This window comes from Chaetura pelagica, unplaced genomic scaffold (assembly GCF_000747805.2).
Source record: "Chaetura pelagica isolate M959 unplaced genomic scaffold, ChaPel_1.0 scaffold7, whole genome shotgun sequence".
NCBI classification, from domain to species: Eukaryota; Metazoa; Chordata; class Aves; order Apodiformes; family Apodidae; genus Chaetura; species Chaetura pelagica.
This window is the reverse complement of record NW_009953920.1, coordinates 2343708-2371408: the sequence shown is the minus strand read 5'-3', so window position 1 is coordinate 2371408 and position 27701 is coordinate 2343708. Positions and strand designations below refer to the sequence as shown.

General features: G+C 41.3%; 1 protein-coding gene across 1 annotated transcript in view; it reads right to left on the bottom strand.

Moving 5' to 3' along the window:
* HECW1 (HECT, C2 and WW domain containing E3 ubiquitin protein ligase 1) overlaps positions 1-27701 on the bottom strand; it is a 179916-nt gene that overhangs the window by 9379 nt on the left and 142836 nt on the right. Inside the window, exons 20-25 of the mRNA XM_010001546.1 lie at positions 26990-27103; positions 24045-24197; positions 7217-7315; positions 5799-5928; positions 1680-1826; positions 994-1108 (exon numbers count right to left, since the gene is read on the bottom strand). Coding sequence (XP_009999848.1) covers positions 994-1108; positions 1680-1826; positions 5799-5928; positions 7217-7315; positions 24045-24197; positions 26990-27103 — 758 coding nt within the window. The remainder of the gene's footprint in view (positions 1-993; positions 1109-1679; positions 1827-5798; positions 5929-7216; positions 7316-24044; positions 24198-26989; positions 27104-27701) is intronic.

Genomic DNA, 27701 nt, shown 5'->3' with positions numbered 1-27701 from the left:
CTCTTGGCAAGAACTGGGGTTACCTGCCTGACATACAAAAGACCATTTGCAATATGCCACACCGTGTGAGTCCTAATGACTTAACAGTTTCTGGTTCCCAAATAAATTCTCTTTCGGATTGCAACAGTGTTCAGCATATGGAGAGGAATTTGCTGCCACAAGCCCTTCCCTGGCAAACCTCCCACCTGAGAGGCTCTGTGCCTTGGTTTGTGCTCGTGAAAGCCAGCATAAACCCAGGCTGAGTATGTTTCAATAGCTACACAGAAAAAAAAATAGGAAAATATCCCGGGGGACAATCTTTGCTTGTGCTAAGCTGCATATTTCAAGGTAACACAAAGGCTGGGCAGTGAGCAGCAAAGACTTGTGTTTCAGGGAAAGATATGTGAACCTCAGGGACTTTCCTTTTGTAGTGCAGAACTGGTGGATTTCTCATGCATACATCATCCAAGACAGCCTGGACAAATCATGTTCAGTGTTTAAAGCAAAACCAGGCCAAGCATTAGAGAAGAAGGGGAAAAAAACCCACATCCAACTTGACATAGCTTAGGCTGAGGGGATGGTTGAGCAAGATCTGTATTTTGTTGAAGTGTATCTGGACGCTGTGAAATTCAGCTCTTGAATTCAGCTCCCTGCTGAAGCCAAAAGGACTTGTGACACTACTGTGAGGCCAGGAGTTCATTCACAGCCATCTGAGTAAGTAACCTATTTATCTAATTGTGCAAATCCTTTTCAATCCTTAATAGTCAAAACTCCTGTTCAATTGGTGGGAATTGAGTGGGTAAAATCTGAAGTAGCAGAAGTGCCTTCAACATTATTACATCTGTTGATCCAAACCTGATCTCTTCCCTATTTTATCTCATGAGCTATTCTTCACAAAAGCTTCCTCAATAAAATTGGGCATTTCCCCCAGGAAAGAGAAGGAAATGATGGATCAAGTCTTTCATGTTTTAGACTGAGAAGAGTCAAGATGTTGAGCATCAGCAGGCAGTTTACCTCCACGATACTCTGTGTTGTTACGCCAGTCATTGAGATCTATTTCTGCAGTGCCAGCTATAACCAGTTCCAGTTCCCTGGCATCAAAAACAGAGACAAGCGCAAGCCATACAACCTAGAATTAAAAAAAAAACACACCTGTTAGCACAGTTTCAGACTGGAAATAAAGCAGATGCCATGTCTTGTAAACCTATGGCTCTGATGGCCAGCTTTTTATTCTGACAAAGTCTGCATGCTGACAGCTAACTTTCTCTCCTCTGCTGGTTAATCTGTGCTCTTCTTTGGGGTGTCTGCTCGTGTTTTGAGCTGCAAACAATGATGACGTGAGATCTGATGAGAATGAAACTATACAAGTGACAGGACATAATCTGCACACAACAGGATTTTGTCCAGCCTTTGGCAGTCCTTGTAGCAACACTGCCAGAAGGGTGTTCTAAGACCCAGGTCTTCAGCAGAGATAAATTAGCAAAATCCAGGGACAATAATAGAACAGCATCCATAAATATGAGCAAAGATACCATGCATCCTAGGACCAATTTTACTGGAATGAGTCCCTACAAATCCAAGTGCATCACACCAGCTCCTCACTGAAATGTGCAACTATTCACAGCTTTCTTTCGTATCACAGCATAGTTTACCCATGGGGTCATCTCATTCAGATGAGGAAAGCAAGACTTGTTACTTACTTCGTAGAAGCCACGGACCAGGGCCTCTGTTTGCTGAACCACTCCTCGTTCCACTCGCCACTTCACCATCCTCTCAATGTACTCTTTCTTGTTCTTTTCTGTCACTGCTGTATTTGCCCCTCCAGATTTCAACTCTCTCTCTGTCACCTACAAAACAATGATAAACAGTGGTATAGCAATCTACGGATCACATGGTGTTTAAAAATTAAGCTGTCGTTTGAAAATGAAAGTGAAAAACGTAACAGCCACATTCCCAGTTCAGGCCTCCTGGCCTCTTGTCCATTTTTAGTAGAAACTAAAGGATAATGAGGGACCTTGCCTTACTCCCAGCTGAAGCTGGACTGACCTTTAGGTTACTCCAAATTGGACACACAAAGACTGATTTGGAGAGCACCATCCACAAGGCATGTACAATGTGCCACTCAGGCCCACCTTTGGATCCTTCTCCTCTCCTTTTTTGGTCTAGGAGCTGCAAAGAGGGCAACAACCAAACCAGCTTGCTACGTGCTGTAGATGATCCAATCCATGGATGGGAAACTACAGGATGGATTGGCACACAGGGTACTGCAACAGGCAGACTGTTTTGCCAGCTGGAAAGGATATCTGGTCTCTCTAGGCAACAAGTGCTAATGAACGTGTTTACTCAGAAATGCCAATATCCAAAGACATTATCACAAAAGGAATACTCCTGCTACACTACCTAATCAAGACCTCTACAGCACTCTGCACAGATGATGAACAGTGACTGTGGGATTTAGAGTTTTGTATCAGCTATCCAAACCTGAGAAGTGTTTGTACGTGAAATAACTTTTTCATTTTATTATTTTTTTTTAAACCAAGAGCTACAGCATTTAATTGCATTTTAATGGTTAATTTATTTGGCTTAAAAGTGAGAAGGGATTTAAGGAATCAATCTAGATTCTACCCAGAAGGCACATGCTCCTCACATGTGACAGAAAATATTATTTATCTTGCAATTATTCTCCCATTCTAGTGGATTTAAAAGGAAGAATGTTTTGCTTTCTTCAGTTTTCTGCTGCTATAACAATGATGTCTAGCACAGATAGTACATAAGTTACATGAATACATAATCATCATTTGTACTATTTACCTATTATGTATACTATTTATTAGCCCAACAGACAACACACAGCACATGAAGTATTCAGGTCACTTTGCTTGAGGGACCTGTTGTGATATTATGAATTATGGAAACACTCAATGAGTCACCTAATCTGTAGCTTTGTTGAGAAACAGCAGGAACAAGTAAGGTTGGATGTAATGAGTTCAGAACCCTTAGCTGGTTCAGGTTAAAGTCCCAACTGTAAGTCACTTTATCACCATTATACAAGCAATGCTGCATCACCCAGGGGTAAGACCCTGGCCCAGCTGCCATGCTCTATTCTTCAAGACTGTGTGGCATTAAGATACATCTGTCAAAACCAAAGACTAAATATTGTCTAGCTTTAAGCATGACTGTAAGTTCAGATGTTCTAGATCTCCAACAAGACTTCATACAAGCACCTAGAGTTGCTGCTGAGTTCTCTAACTTCTCATTATCTATATAAACTGAAATAAAAGTAGTTAACCTAGAATTGGAGGCAGGCAATCAGTAATGATGTGTCTATTTATTTTTTTTCTTGTTCAAAATGGCATTAACCACAGTTGTGAACTAGAATTCAGAATCAGGTTTCAGAGTAGCAAGGAGACATTGAAACCAATCGAGTCCATTCCTTTTACCTGGCTGGAGCAATTGCCAGGGCTCAGAGACAGGATGTATCCACATATAAAGCTCAGAAACAGGCCTGAAGAACATTTTCTACTGGGTAAAAGTATGAGAAAGTACAAGCAAATGGCACCTCTCTCTGTCTTGTAAGTGAAATTCTCAAACTGGCATTCAGTCCCCATCAGTAAAAATGTGTAATGCTTGGTTTGACATCATAGCTTTGCTATTACAGTCATGCTCTGGGCTCCAGCATGCAAGAAGGCCAGCACTTCTCAGAAGTAAATTCTCATAAAGAAGGTACCAAGAAAAAGGATTTGGCCCAAAAGGCTTAAAAGCTACATAAATGTAAGAGATGAGACAAGAAAGAAAAAATGAAAGAGGTAGTGACTGGTCCATAATAACATCATTGTGGAAGCAGGACAAAAGGGCTGTTAACCATCACACAGCTCCTCAAAAAGCTGCTATTTCTTGTTTCCCTCACCCAAGGCTTGACATCCAGCTTCCCAAATATTAGCAGAGCTCCCACTGTGATCTACACTTGCAAGTGTATCCAGCAAAGCAATGTTCTGATGATATTTAAGTGGTCAGATACTCTTGGCATGCAAGAATTTCCAACTGAGATCCTTCTGTGAGCATAAAATGTGACTGCAATTTCTTCATTCTTCATTCTTTCTGCTGTCAGCACTTAACAAATTTCAGAAGGAGGAAAAAACTCACTTTCAATTAGGACTCTTGGATTCTTAAAGTCATAATTCACCTAGTGAAACATTTTTTTCCCCATCACTAGATCTAGTAAGGTTAGTATCTAGTACATATGAAATAAAGTACTAAACAGTATGTGAACTGGCATAAAAGTCTGGCTTTTAGTGTTCTTTTGCCTTTATACCACACTATCTACAACAGATTCTTTTTATTTTTTTTTTAATTCTCTTTGGAGCCATCTTTTATCTTCCTATGTCAGTGTCTAGCACTTTTCTTTGGGGAAAGCATACCAGGTAATTAGTGTGCCAAGTGTTACCTTCAGATGCATCAGGCCAATTCAGGCTGAGATTCTTAGTAATTTTTGTAGTCTTCCAATGTAAATACAAACTTGTCTGATCTGTCTTTGTGAATAGGTCTGTATGTTTCTATCTGTCTTTGTGTATTTGTCTTACATGGCCATACCTTCCAGGGAAACCACTGTACTGTCAGTTGAATGTCACGCAAGCTCTCAGCTCAAAGTCAGTGAAAAAAACCCTTACATTTAAGTCTGTGGAAAAAGAGTGTTACCTTTCCTACTGAGGCTTCTTACTTCAATTTTTCTGCCCCATCCTTTTCATTTCTTCCACCCTTGACTTTGCTCACCCCTCATGACCTTGTACTATAAGCAGACTAAATTCAGTTTTGAAAACACCCCCTGAAGTCTTGCTTGCATTCTGTTACTTTCAAGCTTTTGGTGGAGCAGCCCTTTTACTCTCAGGGCCAGAATTCCTCCCTGCAGAAACCAGTTTAACTCTCCCCTAGCTCTGTGCAAACTCCTCCTGCCAAATTTATTTTCAAGGGTTAAGAGCCACTCTCTGTATATTCCACCTGATCTCTCTGCTCCCTTTGACACTGTGTGTCTGCTCCTTCCACAACTAAACTCCCACCCCTTGAGCTTCTGCAGTACTTGGTGAGCCTAGCTCTTCAGCATCTCTAGTTTCCAGTATCTCCTTGGAGGCCCCTAATCTTGGTCTGAATATTGCTTTGGGTCCCTTCAAGGCATTCCAGAGACAGTTACACTCTAGCATGGGTTACAACAGCAAAGAGCACCCAAGCTTTGGTACAAGCCAAAGAATCTCCCAGAAGACACATGTTCTGGTTGCCAGTCTGCACTTAAGCCAGGGTTGTACCCTATTTAAAGCTAAAGTTACCCAGCTCTGTTAGGTTTAAAAGAATTGTCTGACTAAGGCAGAGTTGAGTGGCAGAAAGCATAATAAGTGGATGTGCAAACCAAGCTGTTAAGTAGGTACAAGCCAAGTAAGAGACACAGAATCTAAGAGGGAGACACCAGACAAAAGAATGGTGAGACCCCTCTGCCCTTTCAGTCACATCAGCTTTAAGTTACATTGCTTGCATTCACAGAATGCCACATCTGTGTGAACTGCACCCTGGAGAGCAGAGCTCCACTTCAGAGAATTCCTCATGCTCATCAGTGTGTGGCTCAATAGGCCTCTAGGGGGGCTGGAATTTTATATTATACACTCTAAGAATAAACATCTGCATTGAAACAGGTGGCTTGAAAGAAACAGAAGGCAGGGGAAGAAAATGTTATTGAAAGGTTAAAGGATCTCTCCTGACAGAAATATGTTCATCGTGCTCAACTCTGTCAGCTTCAGATTTGCTTTTCAGATGTTTTGCATAGCTGTGCTCACCTGTCCAAACACCTCCTCGTTCACTGTGAAGGTGAGATCCAGGATATCAGTGATGTTGTTATCCTTCATCCACTGCAAGCTCTGATGGAACTCTTCATCCAGGTACTCTAGGTCGCTTAAATCACACGGCCTGATTGCGAGGCAAGAAAAAGAGAAGTAGCTGAATAGATGACCCCATAACTATTGGCAGGATGACTTACTGCTAAGAGCGGGAACAAATTTATGCCGAAGATCCAACATAAAACTGGTGTTTGCTTGGTTTTGTTAACATCAAAGCCTGTTACCCAGACCCTCCTAAAGCAGTTCTGCAACTGCCTGCTTTGCATGGCTGGGCTCAAGGCCAAAGCTGTTGGCTGCCTGCACCATTTGCTGTCGGAAGGCACCCCAGGGGCTCGATTTTATGTGCATCTTCAAGGATGCTCACCTTCCGTGCGGAAGGGCCTTGCCATATTGTGCCTGGCTGCTTCCATGTATCTATCATCCTTGAGGTAAGCACACAAGACTGATGTAAGGCAGACCAGGCAGCCTACATTTCTGCTCATAAGGACCCAGCCTTGTTTGCTGAAAGGGCAGGTGGATGTTAAGAGAAGTCTGGTTTCACATCCCCTGAAGGGGCAATAAGGATGCAGGGAGCACTCTAGGTTTCAGGCTGTTTCCAGATTAGCTCAGATACAGTACAGATATGAGTACTGGGACCCCAGTATTTAAATACAGTTGAAGAACTCAAAAGACAGCTAACACAAATACCTTTTCTGATTTGGAATCATCCTAAATGATAAACTATTTTAGCTAAGCTTTGTTCTGTTCTTGTAATTGAATTGCAGTCTTGACTTACTGCTTTTCTTATTTTTACAAATTTAATGTATCTTGTCTTACTGCAGTCTATTAATTAAAGAGGGACAGATTGTCAATAAAAGTTAACCTCATTAACATGACATTGAAAGTAATATATTACTGGTAGCTTCTGCTTACTAGTGTAAAAGACAGAAGACCAGCATGAAATATTCACTGAGGCTTAAGAAAATACATCTTTTTCTTATTATGACCCCAGTCTTTTTTCATTGCTGTTGTCGTTTTATCAAAGATGGTAGGACACATATAATTTTAATTGCTTTGATAACTTTTCACCAGTAGTAAACTCTGGAATTATGGGTCAGTACTTTTAAAGGTGTGTTCCTAAATGTCATCCTTATAATGCTTTTTAATCAACATAATCAGTATTTACAAAGGGAAAGTTCTTGAAGAAAGTGAAGGAAAATTAAAACATGTTTGTTTTCTATCACAGACCAACCAACAGTTGAAAGGACTTGAAGGTCAGAACACTCAAAGCAACTTCATGAGGGCCTGTGTCTCTGTAGAACTCACTGCAGGATGACTGTTTCTGCATGGTTTCTGTAAGGCTGCACGCTCATACTTACAGCCTTAGTAGTGCTTTGTAGAACGGCCTTGTGAAGAAAGCATCCAGCAGGTACTGATGAATGAGAGCAAGGCCAAGAATACGACCACTGAACCTGAACCTGGAATATAAAAATGCAGAGTAAATGAATTGTCATGCTAGATATTCAGCATAGCAACCTACACAGGTAGCAACTATTCTTTGTTTCTGACTTAGTTTCTTATATGTATTAATTTATTTCTTTTTTTCCGAGCAGACATCCAATACCACCCTTTGCACCTCTGATCATTAATGGATCTCTTCTTGATCCATCCATGCAGCTGGCATGCTATATGTTCCTCTGTGCCAAACAGATAATTGCTCTGAAGACTTACCTTCTATGATCTTTACTTGAATGTTCTGATACAGACTGACTCTGTCACACGCAGTATTTAGCCAGCAAACTACTGTAATACTCTGCCTCACCTCAGCAAAAAACATGCTATCAAAACAGCTGCAAAGGACATTTGGTGAATCAGCAGACCCAGTTTCTGACTGTTTACAGCCCTTTCCAAGGTGGGGCTTTAAAGTACTGTAACAGGGTAGTGAGATGACTTTTTAGGAGGGGAAACTCATATTCAAAAAAGTTAACTGTTGCGACCAAGGACATGTATTAAAATTGGTAACAAGCAACCCGTCCCCACATCACCTTCTTAACGCTGATGCTCAGCTGTCTCCAGTATTTACATACTCCTGAATTTGTTTGTTTTCTAAGAAGCACCTATTCCTGCTCCAAATACATTCAAACAGTGCTCTCTCCACTACAATCTATGACCTGTGATAATAAGCTACTGAATTTTTATTCCAATGATTTCTACTGTGACCTACTAGATATTCTTCCATCAAATTTGGTTTTAAATCAGTAACCACAGACAGAAAAATATAGAACTGGTGTGAGTCCAGGTGAGTTTGTTTTTTTGGGAAAACAATCCCCATCACCCAACTTGTTTCTCTGTAAAAAAGGAAAAGAAAAAAAATCCAACATCCCAAATGTGAGCACTCCAGACCTGGGCTGACTGAAACCATGGTGAAGTTTTATTGCACAAAAGATGAGAAACAGATCAAAAAGCCAAGAAACCATTAATTCCGCTACAGGAACCAGTGCAAAGACCCCTCCTGCACATAAATGAAACATGAGTGTCATTGTATTAAAAGCAATGCAGAATATCCATTCAGTCCACTTCATCCTCATGGGACAGAACAACAAGTGCTTAGTATGTCAAATGGGGCACAAAACAGCATGCTGTGGGCTCAATTAGCATTTACATCACCACAGGAGCTGCCTCCAGGTTCCCTGCACCCAAGGAAGGTGCTTATGATATGCAGCTGACTGGTAACAGAAGGGTGATTATATTACTCCCTTCCAGCTGTTTCACAGCAGCCACACAAGGCAGCTGCTGGGTCTCGTTAGGACCTGCTTCACTTCACTTGTGCTCCGGTGCAATGTTTCCAGCAAAGAGGCAATGAAAAGAGGGGGGAGCTGACACAATGGAAGTACAGTGGAAGCCAGACAGCTCAAATCCCAAAAATGTTGAGCCTGTAATCCATCAATTTTATAGCACCTCCAGGATCTATAACCAAGTCCATTTGTCCTAAATAATGCATGTCGGCTTTTTTTGGTTTTGTTCTTCACCGCCCCCTTCCCCCACCCATCCCTCTACAGTTTGCAATCCAACACTGAATGAAAATACAATCTGCACTGGCTGTTCCTCACAAGACTCATCCCATGGCTACTTGACTGTGCTGGGCTGGGAAGGCAGGAGTATTTTGGAATAAAGTCAAGCTGAAAGTGAATCGCCAAGAAAAGTCTCATGGATTTGGAAACACTGTTTCTGATAAGGAAGTGCTTGCATGAGTGAACAGTTTTTCTCTTTGCTGCTTGTGTCACTTTTGTACCTCTACCTGGCTTTGAAGGTGTCCATGCAAAGCTGACGTGAAAGGGTAGTGCCCCTACATCAAGGTGTTTACAATCATGAGTACAGGCTATGGTAGCAGTTAATAGCGCATTGAATTGGAATCATGGCAGATTCTTACAGCAGAACTGTACGGAACCATCCAAAGGCTGTGGGCCGTGTTTCTGTGTGAAAGGACTACGTCTGGTGGGTCAGCCAGCCAAAGCAGCTCTAGGTTGTGTGGTCCACCAGCCTGGCTCTGTACTTGCAGCCCTCTGGGACATACCAGGTCTTGCTCAGACTGGGGGCTTGATTTAGGTTTCACAGTCCCAGCCCCTGCAGTAGCACCGTGTAGGAAAACAAGTCCAGTACTAACTGGGCTGGTTAAAGGAGTTTAAAAAATTAGCAAGACATTGCTACTCCTGGTGACTGTCAATACAATGGATAAAAAAGCTAGGTTGCAGACTCTACTTCTTGGCAGCTCTGTATCTTCGCAGTAGACAGTGCTTCATGGCCAAAATGTGTAAGCTCTCCAGCCCTTCTTCCTCTGCTCAAAAGTTTGGTGTCTCTGCAGACTTGCTGCACTTCACTCTCTGAAGAGTGGTGTAAGAGAAGGTCCTCTGACCCCTTGTTAATTCTGGACTGCTGTGGTCCAGAAGTGCACTGAGAAACATGGACCATAATAAGTCAATGGATACCTATCAAAAGGGAGGCATTTGCTACTGTCCTCAGAGGACAACTATTGTCTATCTGTGTGTGTGTCCATACAGTCCATCAAGCTGCCACCATGATCAGCAAAGCATAACAGTCCCACTTAAAATATATAAAAATGTGCATAAAAGCAGCAAGAAACAAACTGCCCTCCTTACAAAGGCCAGTAAAAAAACCCGTCAGACTTTTGTGTTTATTTCTTCCTGAAGGATTTAGAGCATGGGTGAGATTCAGATATGGGTGAGACAGTCCCTTCAGAAAAAAAAGTTTTCTGGACAGAATAAGCAGCACAAAGGTAAATCCTGGCTGGAGGGCACATACCTTCCTCAAACTTGACTTGCATTTATCTTTCCAAGGGAGTGCAACATGCCTGTTTAATTTCTTTCTAGCAGGAAAGATAGCTTGGGAGAGGTGGGGAGCATGAGGTCTTGCTCTGGCCCTTTCGTTCAACACCCTTCCTTTTTGGAGACCATATCTGAGTTTGAGTGAACGTGCTCCGGCAGAGAAGGGAAACACAGGAGGGAGTTACTGAACAGGAAATGGTGGCACGAGAAACAGAATTAATGAGCAGGAGAGCCGCTCTGGTTTGCCTGCTTATTGACACCTTTCATCCACTCAAAAAGGGACATTGTGTGCACCTGCTTTTAACAACACTACTCTCTAACCCATTTGCAGAGGTTTCCACACTACCCAGCTAACTGCCTTTCCTTCTGGAGGCTGCAAATGTCCCTGAAACAGCCTGTTTTCACAACAGCCTGTTGCAAAGTAACAGGCTTATTCTCCTCAGTGGGACTCTCTGCAGACTTACTGCATGTCTGTGTACACAGGCAGAGGCAAAACCATATGCTGTAGCAGTGACTAAGCCATAAATTTTCCTCCAATTGCAGGTGAGTCACAGGAAATTTAATTTACTCTGGTCCTTATCATATAGCAGCAGAGTAAGGCAGGACCCATAATGACCCTGTGTTACAGGGCTCTCTCTTAACGGGTTGAAGGAACACAGCTCTAGTCTGTATGACAGACCTTCCTTGGATGCAGATGGAGAATGATCTACCTTGACAAAACTGTCATCTGTGTATGAGGCAAGGATGGTTTTTATCATTCTATAGGGGATGATTTGGTAACCATGCCTTGTAGGTCAAATTTGCTATGGTATGAGAGACTTTGAATCCTAAATAGAGGAAGCACCTGATGGGATTAAAAAGACTGAAAAATCTTGCAAACCTTATCTCACTCAAGCACATCAGCAGGGTTTAAGTGTGCCCTTCTGGATGCAGTAGCTTGTGAAGAAAATATTCAAAAAGGAGGGCTCAAGAGAGAATACTATAATATAGTATTGTTCACATCAAATTTGAAAATGCCATTTTCCTTTCACAAGACTACTGAAAACTTGCTTTCATCTGTAAGATGAATTTACACGTTCTGTTGCACCACTTTTAGAGCTTTTGACTGTTTAATCATGCAGATGAACTTTTGGCCACCTGAAAGACAAGCTGAATAAATGAGGCTGCACTGCAGTACAGGATTTCTGTCCTTGGCAGGTCTTCTAAGGGAGACTAATATGTGGCAGGTGGATGCAGCTGGAGAGCCCATTAGTCCTTCCACAGTAGGAGAGATCGGACCTAATCTCGACCATTATTAGATACCAGAGATACTGAAAGGGGAAAGTATTTAGAAGGGCCCAGTCATGGGAAAGGCTTCACTCCAAACATGCATCTTATGAGATAACAGAGAATTCAGTTATGAAACCCAAATTTACAGGAAACTAGGCATCATGGGTTAAGAGGCTGCAGTACAGCTTGTTTTGAAGGACAGCTAAACCCCCAGTGCTACGAAGACACTCGTGAACATCCTGAGGACCAGAAACTACTGACTAAAGGAACTAAAAATCCATTTTTATAGCATACAGTGTTGAGATTTGCAATCTTGTGATTTGGAAAGTGGGGGATGACACGCAGAGGAAAACGCAAGGAAGTCTGAAGACTGTATTTTATAAAAAAGCTGACCAGATGGTTACAGCAACTCTGCCTGGACTATGAATTTTAAGCAAAACTGGCAGCGTGTCAGGCACACGCACCAGAGGAGTGTGTCTACATGCTAGTAGCACATACCCCTGTGCTGGCTCAGTGCAGGACATGACCAATGTGTCCTGTAATGAGCTAAACCTACAGAGCAATAATCTGTCATTAGATCAGATGATATTTACAAATCCTTGGCAGTGGCTCAAATCCACACCTCTATCAGCCCCCACTAACAAATACCTTTCTTTAGTTTGCTGTGCATGTTCAACCCCATCCCACTTACAAATGACAGAACATTTGAATGGACTAATGTGATGACATGAAGGGATCTATTGTCAGACAGGTGAGCCATGCAGGCTGGGATAGCTAAGGCTGTTCTCTTTATCTGACCTGCATCTGCAGACTTTGCAGACTGCCTCCTTGCCACCGTGTCATTTGGTGTGGTGGCAAATTTGCTCTGCATATCTGCAGGCTCAGAGGTGGATGCTGTGGCATTCCAGCACGATGCCTCTTCAGGAATCTGATGAGCTCATGTGTCATTAATACGAAAGGAATGGCTCTTTAAAAGGCCAGGAGACAAAAATGCATGAAGTCTGTGCACGCTAAAAAGAAAAGGTAAAGTAATTCCTAAATTAGTCCTGGAGGAGAATTCCAATATAAGGAGTAATGAGATTATTGTTGGGTTGTTTTCTTTTCTTATATCCATCTCTAATATGGAGAAGTCACAGAGAGGCAAACATAACAGTGCTGAGTCATCTATATGTGGCATCTTCCAATGCTGTGCTGAGGACTTACCCCATTGATTCTAATATCCAACCATACTGGCATCCCACCTGAGAACTTCCTGTGGATCCTCACACATGTCTTCTGAAGGAATGGTAATGACTCATCCAACCAAATTGTGTTGGTGTTTTCTTTTTCACCCCCTTTGAGTTATGTTCTAAATGCTGAAATGCATCGTATCTCAAATACAGTCAAAACTCATTCCAAGTTTTCAGACAGTTACTGAGTTTTTAAGAGGAATCTCTATACTTCCTCACTATGAAACCATAGAAAATTCTGTAAGGTTAAGCTTCATTTTTCACCCATTTTCCAAATTAAAACTGAAAGGAAACATTTAGGAGTGCTGACATGGAGGAACTGTTTGTGCAGAATTCCAGCCTGGAAACTGATGGATGTTAAATACTTAAGAGTCTACAGGAATTTATCCCTGCACTCCCTACAAATGTTTTGGGGACTTAATAAAGTAAACATTCAACTCAGAGCCAGGGCATTTCGTTCAAGTATCAAAAGATGAAGGAGCATATTCCATGAGTCCTTCTTTGATAATACTCTGTCTGCTGACTATTCTGATAAAAATTATGAGATTTAATTATATTTTAAAGGAAATGTTTAACACTCATTGAAGAAAGCACTAGCCTTTCTTAAGTAGCCCTGATTGTAAAGTGTATGGCAAGTGGAACAGCCCAGCAGGCCTGCTTGCAGATTGTCATAAAATACAAAGAGGGTGTTCAGAGATGTGTGAAATACATGTGCATCACTCAAGAACTGAAATTAAACATGGAAAAAAAAAAAAAAAGGATGAAAACTGATTTTCAGAGAGAAAATAAACCTGGTACAAATAAACTTCCATTAGGCTTCAAATCCTGAACTGGTAATTTTCCTCAGGTGCAGATCTATAGGAGTGAGCCTCCTCTTGCCAGCCTTCCTTTAGATATTTTTATTTTTTGCTGGGCACTTGAGTTTCATATGAATTGAGGAGAATCAACCTCTCAGTTTATTGCTAAATTGTGCATACATTTTCTGCTGCAAAAGGCAACACTGACACTCCAGTAAGTGCTTGCCCAACTTTTATTTCCTGGATCTACCTACAAACGGAAGGCAACATTTCTGTTTCTCAGTACCAAAGAGGAACCACATGAAAGAGAACTATTGCCTACACGTGATGGAAATGTGGACTGTGTCCTTCTAAATCCCTGGAGCTCACAACTCCTGAGTTAACAACTAAACCACAAACCATTACTGACACTTAATTTACCAGTAACTGAAAAACAATGAGATAATGCAAAACTTACTGCTTCTTTGTTTAACCTAATCAAGCTCATCAAGTCTTTTCCTTGTCTATAACCTAGCTATCTTACTTGATCACTCAAAATGTCTTCTCATCTACCACATATTCTGGCTACATCACACACAACAGAACTGTTGGGAAAGGTTAAAAGACTAATTGTGTCACAGAGAAAAAAACTATGATTTTATCAGGAAAGCTGAAGGCTCTTCTGCCTTATGCAGAAAAAGGAAGGTCAAAGATAATGTAGATACAGGAAATTCACCACATCCTCTCAGTTTTCTCTTCAGTGCAATCTGTAACAGTTAATTTCAGGAGGATGCATCTGATGTGTCAGAAGCTCTTACTGCAAATACAGAACTGAGCACGGCTGGCTCCACAATTCCCACTACATGGAGTCATGACAGACTTGCCAGTCTCTGTGGCATGGGTCGTGTGAGCAGCAGAGACTCCAAGCACAGGAAATGGAGAATTGATTTCCAGTTCTGTCTTTAAACGAGTAAGGAGATTAATAAACTAGGTGGTCTCTCTATAGCAAGAAATCTGTGTTATTTGTCATTTTAACAATGAAAAGAAGTTCCATGAATGAAGGTTTTTGGAGGAGGAGAGGAGGAATGTGGCCAAGTGCTGGAGTGGCCATTTCTGCTTCCAGAGCTATCAACCTCATGGACCATTATGTACAATCATCCTCCTCTGGGAGAGGCCCTGGCAAATGATGGCAGCACAAACGTGATTAACCTTCATCAGAAACCAGGCTGCTATGGGGTTTATCTTCTCTTGCTGCTACAATGGATAAAACATGCTGGCCTGTAAGACTGTTGGCAAACCCTCCTCCAATTGTGCCCAGTAATTACAGAGGAACCGCAGCATCAAGTATTAACTACTGGCTAGAAGAATACAAACTTCTGCATTTTGTGATTCCCAGATCCTAGACTGTATTTTTGATTGGCAGATCTCAAAACAGCTTCCAGAGGATATCACTGCCAGTATTTCATTTGACAAGTGAGAAAACTTAAGTACAAAAGTAAAATGGATCTATTGTATTCCAGAAAACAAGAGCAGTGGAATCAGAGTTCTCTTGAGTCACAGATCAATTTTAGTTGTTTAGTCTATTTGACATTTTTTACTTTCTTATATTCTATAAAGTGACATGTAATTTTGTGAATCAGCTCTAGTTTATGAACATCTCCTTATGCATCAACTCAGGCTGATGCATGTGTTGTTTCTCTCAGCTAGTAAAAGAGCATTTTTCTCAAGAGATTTTGGTTCCTCCGCCAAACCTTTTGGAAAAGCTGGTGGCAGGAAGGCACTTTTTAAACCTATGAGTTGGTGAAGTTTTATACATTGCATGATTTATGTTTGCTTTCCATAGCTTTGCCATGTGCTGAAACAAACTAGTCAAGCTGCAGGGGAAAACCCACAGATTTAGTCACCTGCCAGACAAGAGGGCGATAAAAGCACAAGCCAGATGACTGCACATTTTCCCTCAATGGCTAACTATAAACACTGAAGCCACAATAACTGACTTATTCTCAGTCACAGAAAGCACATCCTTTCCAGCCTCTCTGGGGTATTTGAGCATGACAGAGACTGCTCATCATAAACTCACTGGTAAGTACCCAGGAATGTTTACACCACGTGATGAAGCCTGATGCAGATATCCCTGAGCTAACTGCAGACAGGTCCTCTGCAGTGCAGGGCCATATGGACTTCCCAGCCCTGGTCCAGCAGCTGTACAACGCTTGAGTTTGCACTGTGCTGCAATTCAGTTAATGATCCCTGCCTCTTGGCATGAAGTTCTCAATTCAGTAAACTCAGAAGACTGGGTGCTAAAACTCAGACACGCTATTAGTTGACAGTCTGTTCTAGGTCTTGTTTTGCAAATCATTGAACTCCTCCAATTTTTATTAAAACCACTGCAAAGTGGCAGCTCTGATCCTCTCCTGGGAGCATGCAGAATGCAGCAGACCTGGAGCTTTGTGTTGCTGTTCTGAATTCCAAGAAGATTTTTGTCTTATCCTTTATGCATCTTTCCAGTACAATTAAATAATTCCAGTGTCTAGTCTGTGTTTTCCAGAATGCAAGTCATAAGCCTCAATGTAAAAAGCTTCCTTCAATCAGACATAAGATATTGAATTTATGGTCCTGTATTCTTGTTACTAAATACATTTGTTTTTCATAGAGGGCAGACAGGTCAGTACTTTTCTCATCCTCCATAATTTTACTGAGATTTGGAAAAATATTCCTGTCCCAAGTTGGGGCAAACTGACAAACTTGACATTGCCCTTTGCCCTTTAAATACATTCAGATCAGATAAATTTAAATCTTTAATCTTCCCTTTTTCTGCATTTTAATGTAATACTGAGGTAACATACTGAAATTAAGAATAATTGTCAATGTACAAAAGAAACTTCTAACTTTCCAAATATTCCAAGGGAGAGGCCTACAGGAAGATAAATGCTTTTTCTACTCAAAAAATATCCAAAAGGAATTTGGGTGATTTACTGAAAGCAATTCTGCTCAGCAAGCAATCTTTCTTTTGATGTATGGATTGTGTTTACTAATAAAAAAGGTTAGCTCAGGAATTCCTACACCTGCTCTAATTGACTTCTTTACCATACCCAAGTCTGAATAAAATGTAGTGATAAATAAGGAGGGGCAAAGATGACTGAGCAATACTTCATAGTGACAGCTCAGTTCTTCAATTCTAGTGTGGCTGGAACATGAGATATGAGGACATTCATCACTCCCTGGGAGTTTTTTGCCACTACAAATAAACACACAATCACTGCCTACCCTGATGCTTCCCCCAGGCCCAGATGCTCAGAGACACTGTGGATTTTACCCTTTTCTCCTCTACCACATGCAAGGTGGAGACACTATGGAGATTTTCATGTGAAGCCTCCCATCTCTGGGCAAATTTAATCCACAATGTTGCAAAAGACTAAATGGCCTTAAGCAAGGGGAAAAAACCATAAAGATGACTTTTTAAAAAGCACAACAAAACAGAACACCCGCCTTTCCCTCCAACCAAATTCTAATTATGGAAGCAGTGCTAGACACATTGAGTTTCAGAGAAGGGAAAAGGAGGACTGTGAGAAACATCTCTTCTTTCAACCCTTGTGACGTTGCCATTCAGATCCTCAAAACAACTTGAAAAAAATCCTCCAAGAAGAGAGCGAAAGTCTCGATTAAGGTAAATATAAAGCAGGACCCTTTTTAAAAACATGGCTGCTGCAGAAGCTCAGCTAGGGAGAATGTATTATTTTTTCCTCTTTCAGTTTGGTTTGCCTTTAATCTTTCAATTCCTCCTGACCCTTAATAAATAATTAACCAGCTTTTGATGCAGGCTCTATGTGATATAGCACACATCAAGCTTAGGAGAAAAACAAAAGTTTACTGAAGTACAGAAGGCACTGAGAGAGATCACAGTGTAGCAGCAAGAAGGCATTTTACCAACATAACCCTTTTTGCAGTCTTACAAAATTATTTCAGCTGCATATTTATTTTAATATCATTCTTATCCAGAAGATTTACAACAGCGCTTGAAAATTTCTCATGCAAACATGATTTATTTAAAATAAGATATTTCTAGTAATTAAAATTTATGGTGTAATGTAACACTAAATGCTTTGGTTTTCTATTGTGTCTTTCATCTGAGAATTTCAAAGCAGTTCACAGTATTAATGTATATCAACTGGAATTCAAGTTGATTACATACTAGGAAATCCCTTCAGATGGAAACTGAGGCAAAGAGGTAATAATCTAATTTCAGAAACAGCTGGATCTTTCTGGATGCCCCACTCTGGGGTGCTGTATCTGACTCAATTTTTAAGAGGATGATTTTTCAGTGCTTAGCATAAACAGGCCCCTTCAAGATGGCTGCAAAATTTGAACTTCTAAATTAATTCCTCCCCCAAATGTAGACCTGCACAAGTGGCTCACTGGAGCCCAAAACCAAACTCAGTGTTTCTGACTTCCTTAATAAAACAGGTATTGGGCCCGTATGTAGGTTGCCTGCCACAACTGTTGAAAAATCAAAGAGATAAAGATTAGTAACTCAGGTGACATATTCCCCAGAGCTACTTTCAGTCAGCAGAGAGGAGTAATGGCTGTTTGCAGACCTCCTGCTTAGATGCTCTGACTACATTTCTCCACTGTTTCTATAAAGAGCCAGGGAAATGTGTCACAATCCATCTTGTGAACTGGTTAGCATCTGAATACAACCCATGAGGTCAGAAGGTAGTTTGTCACTTTCTTTAAAAACACTTTAAATAAGCCATTCTCCATGTAGCAGGATTAATGGGGCTTTGTTTCCTATAGATCTGTCTCTGTGGCCATACACACTGCAACAGGCTCCAGTTCCACCTACACAACTCTGCTAGCACTGCCCACGCTTTGGAGTCTCTCCAGTTTCTCCCTTCTGTCTCCCCTAAGCTTTCACAGCTCTCCCTCACACCCTCAAGCTCCTGAGCAAGATGATGTAGCTGCTTTGCAGCCTGTGCCTGCAACAGACCTGTCAGCTCGCTCCTGTTAATTGGCCAGTCAAGGGGCCAAACAGAACAGACACTCTACTGCATATCCATCCTTTACCCAGCCAGAAGTTTTGCAAAGGTTTGAGGAAATTAGCGTCTGAGACCTTCACTTTCCTTTCAATAGGTCTGAAATTGATGAGGAAACTGTCTGATGAGAGACAGGGCAATTGCACAAGGCACAGCTCCTAAGGAAACTGGGTTAAAAAATCCAACCAAGCTCTCTAGGGAGAGAGGATAGCTGAGGTTGCAACCTTCCTGGTTCTTCTTGGGTTTATTAAAACGAAAAATGGGAAAAACAACACCCTGCATTCTTTGGCATGCTTGAGATGGATAGTGATGGCTATGTGGTTTCTCATTTACACACAATAAATAAAAGGGAAGGTGACAGTTTGGCTGGGGCTCTACCCACACCGCACCGCGCAGGCAAAGGGAGCTCGCTCTGCCCACGTGCCAAGCTGGCCAGAGCACGTAAAAGCAATCAAGGCACTGCCAACCCCGAAGTAATCAGCCCTGATGGGAGGTAGCATATATTTTCTCAGCTCAGTGTTGCAGTAACCATGTCAGCTGGCTTGGAGCAGGAGGAAAGCAAGTTCGTGTTTGCATGGAGGGTGGGCGCAACAAGCTTGGGTCTGCCTGCAGAATAGGAAGTAGAGACACATGCAACTTTTCTGTCTGACTCTGTTTAGCAGCACAGACCAGAATACAAGGAGTATTGGAGGGCAGAAAGAAAGGTTAACTATGGGAACTGAATGAAGAAATTCCTGCCCCAAAGCAGTTCTAAATCAGCATTAAGCTAATGGAGTTCATTAGGATCTTGCAGCCAGGAATCAGTTTACAGCTTCTGGGGACCTGGGCCACTGGTCTGACTATGTAATAATTTTTTGTGGTCTTCAGTAGGATTCTGTACAAAAACATTTTACTCACAGGTCTTTAACTTTCTAGTAAGTTTCTGCTAAATAAAGTATTAAGTTTAATTTAAAGAAAAACAAACAAACCACAACAGGACTTTCCTGGGGTGGGTACGGAATGCTAAGTATGATTAGCAAGCTGTAACCGGTGGGTACGGAATGCTAAGTATGATTAGCAATCTGTAACTACCTCTGCTAATCTGTCTGATTAGCAAGCTGTAACTACCTCTAAGATAACTGTGACACGGCTCTTTGGCTGCATAAATGTCACAGAAAGGTCCACAAATGCCTAATGGTTAAACAACAAAACAAAACCAACATTGCCATTCATTTGCTTTGAAAACACAGAAAAAAGATGGTTTGAGCTTGCCTTCCACAGATCTCCAAATGATTGTTCTGTGAATGATTTTATCTGTTGGGGCCATCTAATCATCTGTGCAGAAACTGGGCTTCTTTTTACATTTCTGGCTGTGGTTTTACATTTACAAACATAGAATGAACTAACATTTAAAAAGCAGATGATGTGAAATCAATTGCTGGGGCAAGTCAGATAAAAGACCAGGAGAGTGATCTGGGGACAAAAAAGTCTAGTGCAGATGACCATGCCATGAGGACAGTGCTGTCTCTTGAACAAGGGTGCACTTTATTATCTTATTTGACTGCTCCTGGGGGCAGGACTGCTGTGAAGGAAAATTCTGGCTCACTCAGAAAATGTGAAAAAAGAGAAATTGGATTTCCACCTGACAGCAGTTTGTGAACGCCATGTTTTGTGAACTGAAAAGGCAATGGAACTCTTGTTGTCCCTATCAAATTAAGTAGTAACAGCAGGGAGGGGAAGTTCTTAAGAAAACACTGAGGACTGCTCTATTCTAAGAAGCACAACTTCTTATGTGATGCTACAATGACAGCCAAATCATAAATATCTCAAATTAGTAGACACATGGACAATGAAACAGCACAGAGATAATAATCTCCCAGTTTGGTGGAAGTGCTACAGAAATCATCACTGGAAACAATATCCAGTTTATCATTTTGCTTTGCTAGAGCTGAATAGGGTTGAGTATGGAAAATGGTACATAAAAAAAGACCTGAGGAAAACCAGCATGTAGCACAGCATGATTTGACAGAGTGAATGGGATGCAGTGAGCAGATGCCAGATGGAGACAGGGAGAATAACCAGTGACCCACATGAGGATCTGAGACTATCAAACTCTGGAACTAGATATTTTGTTCCCAGAATTTAGAAACACATTTCCATTGCCTATTATGCGTCAGGGTTTTTTTCTCTCAGGGTTGATTTACCCATCCAACTTTTCACTTTTTAATTTATTTTAGGTGAAAAGGAGAACTACAATACTAGTCAAATCTTAGGTATTTAAATCAGAGACAGAAACATTTTGCAACCCAGGGAAAAAGTATCTCTGTACAGCCTCTGATAGTGGGCATCCTGGACCCCAGGACTTCAATACTGCAGGAAACTGAAAGTCAGGCTAAAATAATTCAAAGGACTGTTGGCAGGGAGGAAACTGAGAAGCTAATGAGTCAAACTATTGGGAGCCATTTACTAGTAAGTAAGCACTCAGTATTATGGAGCTGTACTAAATATTACACCTCTAACTTTGCGTGAGGTTGTGATAGAAACTTTTAATATTCCCCACTACTCTGTCTCCCCACTACTGAGCCAAACCTGAGGAGGATTCTTCAGGGACTCAGCCTATTTCAGTTGGCCAAAACACCTGACCAAGAGCAAAGACAAGAATATTCTTTCTAAGCTAAACCATATTTGTTCCCCTCAAATAATATATAGGAGCGGCCACTGCGTTTTGCCCACCTACTTGGAGAAGAGCACATTACCTGAAGCAGGGGTGTAAACAGTATTTTAAAAGGTATTTTCAAATATCCAAGCAAAGACCTGCCTAGACCAGGTAGAAAGGCTTGTTACTGACACGGATTAAAAGCAGCTCTTTTGGCTATGAGCTTCAGGTACATCCTCTGGCATGCAGATAAAAATGTGTATCATCAAACTTCTTAGGTCTAGGGAGATGATACTGTGTCTTTTCAGATATAGGGGGATTTAGAATATTTTTTTTTAAGTTTGAAAATGTGTGATATCTTATATTTTGTGCACTCAGCAGGCACATATGTTAACTGAAGGAAAAAGTCTCATTCGATGGAAGCTTGCAGGAAAGGTGTTAAATCTCAGTTTCTCCATAAATGAGAAATATTTTCCAGTCATTATGTCTCTGTCTTAACTTGGCATACATACAACTCCTCTGTGCTTTGATGTGCTCATTTTGGACTCAGAATGCTGTTTGTACAAAGAGCAAGGCATGAAATAAGCCATTAACAGGGGCAGAACTGTAACTTTTGGGCCAGAGGAAGAAAGAGCAGTGTGTTTCTCAATTCTGTCAATATGAACAAAACTTCACATCTTTGTGTTTTGTTGTATTTACCCCAAACTCACCACTGTTAGCTTAAGGAAGAGAAAATGTAAAGGAGTTTTGAGGGAATATTTTTGCTAGCCCTGTTTCTTAATATAGCCATGTCTGGATAAGTCTTGCAGGATTACTACACAGAAAAACATGTCAAGACTGGATTCCACATAAATGATAAGCCCTACAGGACCAAAAGGAAAAGTTCTAGAAATCTGCAAATCTAAACCAACTGTGGTTGTGTGGTTTCCATGATTGACCTCAATCTCAGTCTTTGGAAAGACTATGAATATTTATTATCTGTGACCCTGGGACTCATCCCGTGGTCACAGATTCACCCGTCTATGTTAACTGATTTCTTGTGACAGATTTGGGAACAGGAAAATAATCTCTATTTCCTGCATGTTAGAAGGAGGAGGCACTGTTGGAATCATATCAAGTAAATCTGAGAAACAGAAGTTTTAGCACTGACTTTGATGAGATGAGAGACTGAGAACTTCAGAAAACCTTGCTCCTCCTGAACAAATAATGATACGTTCAGTGCTCTCAGAGAAGTTATCCTATAAAGTACTTTAGAGTTTCAGAAAGCTTGGTCCAAATCTTATCCTAGGTGGCTGCACACACTTCTGAATACACTGCTCTAGGGTTACATGATTAGCTGAGATCAGTCAGCAGAGACAGCATAAAAACATTCAGAATGTCTAGATATCTATAAGCCAATCATGAAACCTAACAGGCTAATTATAAACTGCTGGTCACAGCCACTTATTTCCATAACAGGTTCAAGAAGTATTTCTAAGCACTTACTGGATTGCTTATCTTTCCCTTGCATTCAGCAATCTTGCCCTATTTACACTACTTGATGTAAAAAACTTCTTGTTCAGAGCATTTATTTTCTTCTGCAGGCCAGGGGACTTCATTTTGCTTTCCTTAAAAATAGAAAACCAAAGGTGCCCAAAGCCCAAATGACATTCTGTGTACAAGGAGCCTGTGTAGATACATTTGGTTGGAGAAATACTGTCCCAAGTAACTGCAAGGGGTTTCTGAGTTGAATGCTAACAGCTATATTAGGTGTCTTTCTGCTATTCTATATGCCCAGGATACATTTTAAAAAAATGACAAGCTCTAAGAACTAAGCCACTCTCTTCCTGCTAATGTCAGCAGAGAAACAGTCTAATGCAAGGATCATTGTTAGCATAATGCACCACTGCTGGAAGTGATAATGCAAAAGGATATACAAAAAAATCAGAGACTATGCTAGGTCCCAGCCACATCACTTTTTTCCATTTTGACCTTAATAAATGTGATGGTATAACCAGTCAGTTGTCCTCAGCCTCCTGCCCATAGTAAATCAAAGCAAAGGAGGAGATGTTTACAAGAATAGAAGGGCATGTGCCATTTGCAAATGAAAGGGGGCCTGAACTGCCTTCCATTTTTTTAAAAAAAGGATCCCTGAGAGGAGCCAGTGAGATTGGTTAAGCAAAGAAAAACATCATAGGAACAAACCCATGTGACAGTATTTCTTTGACACAATGAAATCCCACATGGGATCAAACAACGCCCAGGGTGGGCAGTCCATTCTCCACTGAACCACATCTGAAACTATCAAAGGGGAAACAGCTCCCAAAGACAGACAGATCTGGAGGCAGATAGAAAAACGAGGAGATCACAATACACATTCAGAATTTTTGATTAAGGAACAAGATCAGCGAGTTGTCTCCTTGCACACATACTTGGCAAGGTGAAGTACCTGCTTGCTCTGCTGGCCTTGGCACACACAAGGGAGACTCTGTCAGGGGAGAAGAAGGAAACTGCTTTCACTGGGCCTTTTTAAGGCCTGGAGTGGGTACAGAGCATCAATGTGGCACTTAGAGAACACTGTATAGCTTCCAAGCACAATGCTGCTTGATGTATAGAAAGACCACAGAAGAGGAGGAGGCCTGCATTAAGCAGAGCTCCTTTCCCTGTCCCATCCCCATTCATATGGAAATACACAAACACCAAGTCCCAGGTAATGCGAGCAGGACATTTTAACAGAAGAAGCTCATCACACTCCTTTTTCAGAGCCTACTGTTGTATTTACACTTACTCCCTCACTTCCTTCTCCCAAGCTACTTCCCACTTCTTCCTAGCAGAAGCAACATTTGTGTGCAGTTGAGCCTAAACCAGCATGTATTGTGCTTTGTGTTTCCATTTCTGCAGTGTTCTAAAAGGATTGTTCAACTCTGCATAAAATATCCTTACCATTCCAGGTGATTTTCAACAAAGGCAGACATGGGACTGATCTGTACAGTGTAAGTGTCATTGGCTGAATACTCAAACAGCCCATAATAGGGATTGAAGAGCTCCTGAGACAGAAGGAAGAAGAATTCTCGGGAGGGGCCACTGTAGTCCAACCTGGAAAGAAAAAGGTAAAAATTAGAAAATGAGGCTCCCTCCCATTTCAGTAAATTTCCTAGGTTTTGCTTACATTGGCTACTGGCTGACACCAGCCCTGTGCAGTCAAGTGTTCCTAACATGGTGTATCTCCCCTCTCAAAACTTGATTCTAAACCCTGAACAAGTCACAGGATACTGAAACTTTACCAGCATCCAGATTAGTCTGGAAGGAGTCATAACTTGGACACATCCCTCAAGTAGTTTCTTTTCCCTTGGAACAAGTTCAGCCCTGCCTTAGCTGTCTGGCTAGCAGAGGGATGGCTTTTTAGTGACTAGCTTTGAACTTGCCTGTGAACACCTGGGTTCACAGACCAGACAGCCCAGACTGAAGCAGAAATTGCTTTTACTCTCCTATACTGAGATGCAACTAAAGATAGAATCTAGACCCAAGGATGCTTTCTTAGCTATAGGTATAACTTAAAGGTTGATAGTGAACAAGAGCAAGCCCCAGAAGAACTGTCTCAATATAGAATTGTGATCCCTCAGTTGTTCCATCCAAGCTCTTCTACTTTTCTAATCCCTTTAAATACCTATTGTACACCTTAAGCTGTGGTTTGCCATTGCATGATTTTGATGAGTCCCCTTTTCTCCCTTTTTTTTTTTTTTTTTTTGTTAAACTCAACTTTTACATCAAGCTGTTTCCAGTTATGTCAATATGAAAAAAACCAACAACCCCCAAAACCTACATGAATGCATTAAACCCAGCTGTGGTAGCTTTATTAAAAACAGATCATTCTCTAATAACAGTAGATAGGATTTTCAATATAAATCTACATGTAGCAATATGAACAAATGCTTTGTAGCCATGTGTCACATGTGCCAGAAGATTTTCTGAGGTAGGCATTCTTCCTTCTACTTAACAAATGTAAGGTAAGTGGAAAACTACGGCTGGATCAGAATGCTCTGTATTATGTTTGAAGTTATGGAAGCACAACCACAAAGGGCTGAGTGATTCTTTGTGAAACTAGAAAGATGATAAAGGGCAGGCTGAACCATCCTCCTCTGCTACACTTTAGGAGATTGAGGACTTTTCTCTTTGAGCAGTCTTAGCTATAGGAGCATGCAGTGAGACTGAAGCCACAACAGCAAAAGGGGATGCTCATAAGCTCACGTGAACCACTAGTGCTAACCCTGTAACAGATCTGGTTCAATGGACATAAACATACTGGGCTAAGCCTGATGATGGCTGGAGTCAAGAATTACAAACAACACCTGCCTATATTAAAAAACCTCCAAGGAGAGTCTACATATTGCGTTTCTGGGCAACACATTAACTCATCATAAAGCCTTCATAGTTAATTTTCAATGTCATTTTAGCTTTGAGACACATGGGAAGCTGTGCCCATACAGCATCATGTGGCCATACAGCATCGACTCTTCTTTTCAGTGGGGAATTGGTATCTTGGAGTCCTTCCAGCAGAACCTATATTAGCATTAAACAGCAGAAACCCTGGGGACATGTATCTTCAGATGTAAATGAATCAGTGAAGAATGAATTAATTTGCAAATCAAATTGGTTTGTAATTTCTCCTGAGGGTACCATGCCACACACAGCAGAAGTTATTAGAGCTGTGGGGAAAACAACATGATTTTGTCCAGTGTTAGCACACTAGAACACTATTCCAAAAATGCACACTGAGGTATGCTGCACATTTATGCTTTACTTGTAAGCCAGAGGCAACACCAGCTGTGAAAGATGATCTCTGTTAAATAATACTGAATCCATGCAATATAAAAAATAGGAGTTAAGAAAAGCCCTGATACTGAGGTCACTGAATGACTCTGAGGTTGGAGACTCCTGTTTCCTGCTGGACCTAACACATGCCCAGACAAACTCAGTTCTGCAGAAGCTTTTCACTTGAGGTCCCACCTAGGAGCTGATAGTGTCAGCACTTGCTGAATATGCCAAGAGCTGCTCCAGAGCTTTACTGTTCTGACACCTTTGGGAGTAAATTCCTCTCCATGTGTTTTTGTTTTTTTTTAATATGCAAAGCTACTGAAATATGGTTTCAAGCCTTTATTACATGGAACACTGGAAATATGCACAATGGTCATGTGGATTAAGCCTCAATTACAACATAACTCATGAGGTGAGCCAGGGAGGCTTTGAAAGGTTCTGTTTAGATTTGGAAACAAAAGGTCAGGGTCTGGTTTTAATCATACAAGAATGGCTCATGGATTTGTAAGGCTGGCAGAAAGTCTCCTGAGAAAAGGCCTACTGCCTTCAGCTTCCAATTGGGTGAATTAAACTGTACAGACTGAGCAGCACTCAGGTTTCTCACTTCAGCCAGAAAGAAGAAATCCAGATATGGATAACAAATGATGATTAGGTGGCATGCAAAGCCAAAATTTTTGCTTTGAGAACCAGATCCAAAGGGGGTAAAGGTTTGATCTCAAATGATAACCCCAAGACTGATTCAGTGTGTAAACAAGGGCCTGCAGTTAAATTTTGCCTTCCAGCCAGTCAAAATACCTATGGCAACAAGATGGCATTAGATTTAACCACTTAAATTGTCACTTTGAGACATGCAGATGGAAGGTGCTAGAGGATAATGAAGTATTATTACTACTGTTATTTTTAACAAATGTTTGATCTAATTATGTCCTGATATTCATATAAGATGAATCCCTCACAGTTTAAACAAAACCAAAGAAACACTACGTAACAAGAGAGGCTCAGCCTCAGACAGCCCAGCAAGTGTTTTGCAACATAACACAGCTACTTCACAAGAGCATTTAGTGGTTCCCTACCCTTCCTCGCCAACAAACGTGACGTAGAGTTTGTTCCGCTGGAGCTCCTTGCGTGAATAGGCCATTACCTGGTTGAAGGTGCCCTCCAGCAAGTGGTCACGTCGTATGATTAACCTGCAAAGGGAGGCAGAAATAGAGATCTAATGATTGAGTCTTGTGTGAACCTGTGAGGCTGAAGGTAAACAAGGGCTGGCAGAGAGAGGCATTCAACCTGAGAGAAGTTAATGAAGTTGCATCCACTGGTGCACATACTACTTGACCATGATGGGCTTTGAGTGAGTTGTTTCATTAGGCTTTTCTAGATGCCTCAAAGGTGAATTTCTTCACAATGTTGTGATTAGGTTCAAAGTACTCCTCTAAAGACTCTCTGTAACACCCTTCATTTAAAAAACATTTATGGGAGGGAGGGCTGTGAGTTTCCTGTGTACATGAACTCACAGCTTTCTGAGATTAGCCCCAAACTTCTCCTGGATTCAATCCATTGGATGTCCATGGAATTACTGCTTCTGTAGCAGGGTAAACAAAGGGAGTACCAGCCTCTGTTTATATAATACACCTCTCACTCCCCTGCCAATCTCTGAAACAACTTAAGGAATAGAACATTTAAACACCATCTGTGCAAGAAATCCTTCTTGTTCATGTGTTCTGGGACATGTTTTAAGACAGACCTTCCAAAATGTATTTTGTGTCTGCCTTGGGCCCATTCAGCAGG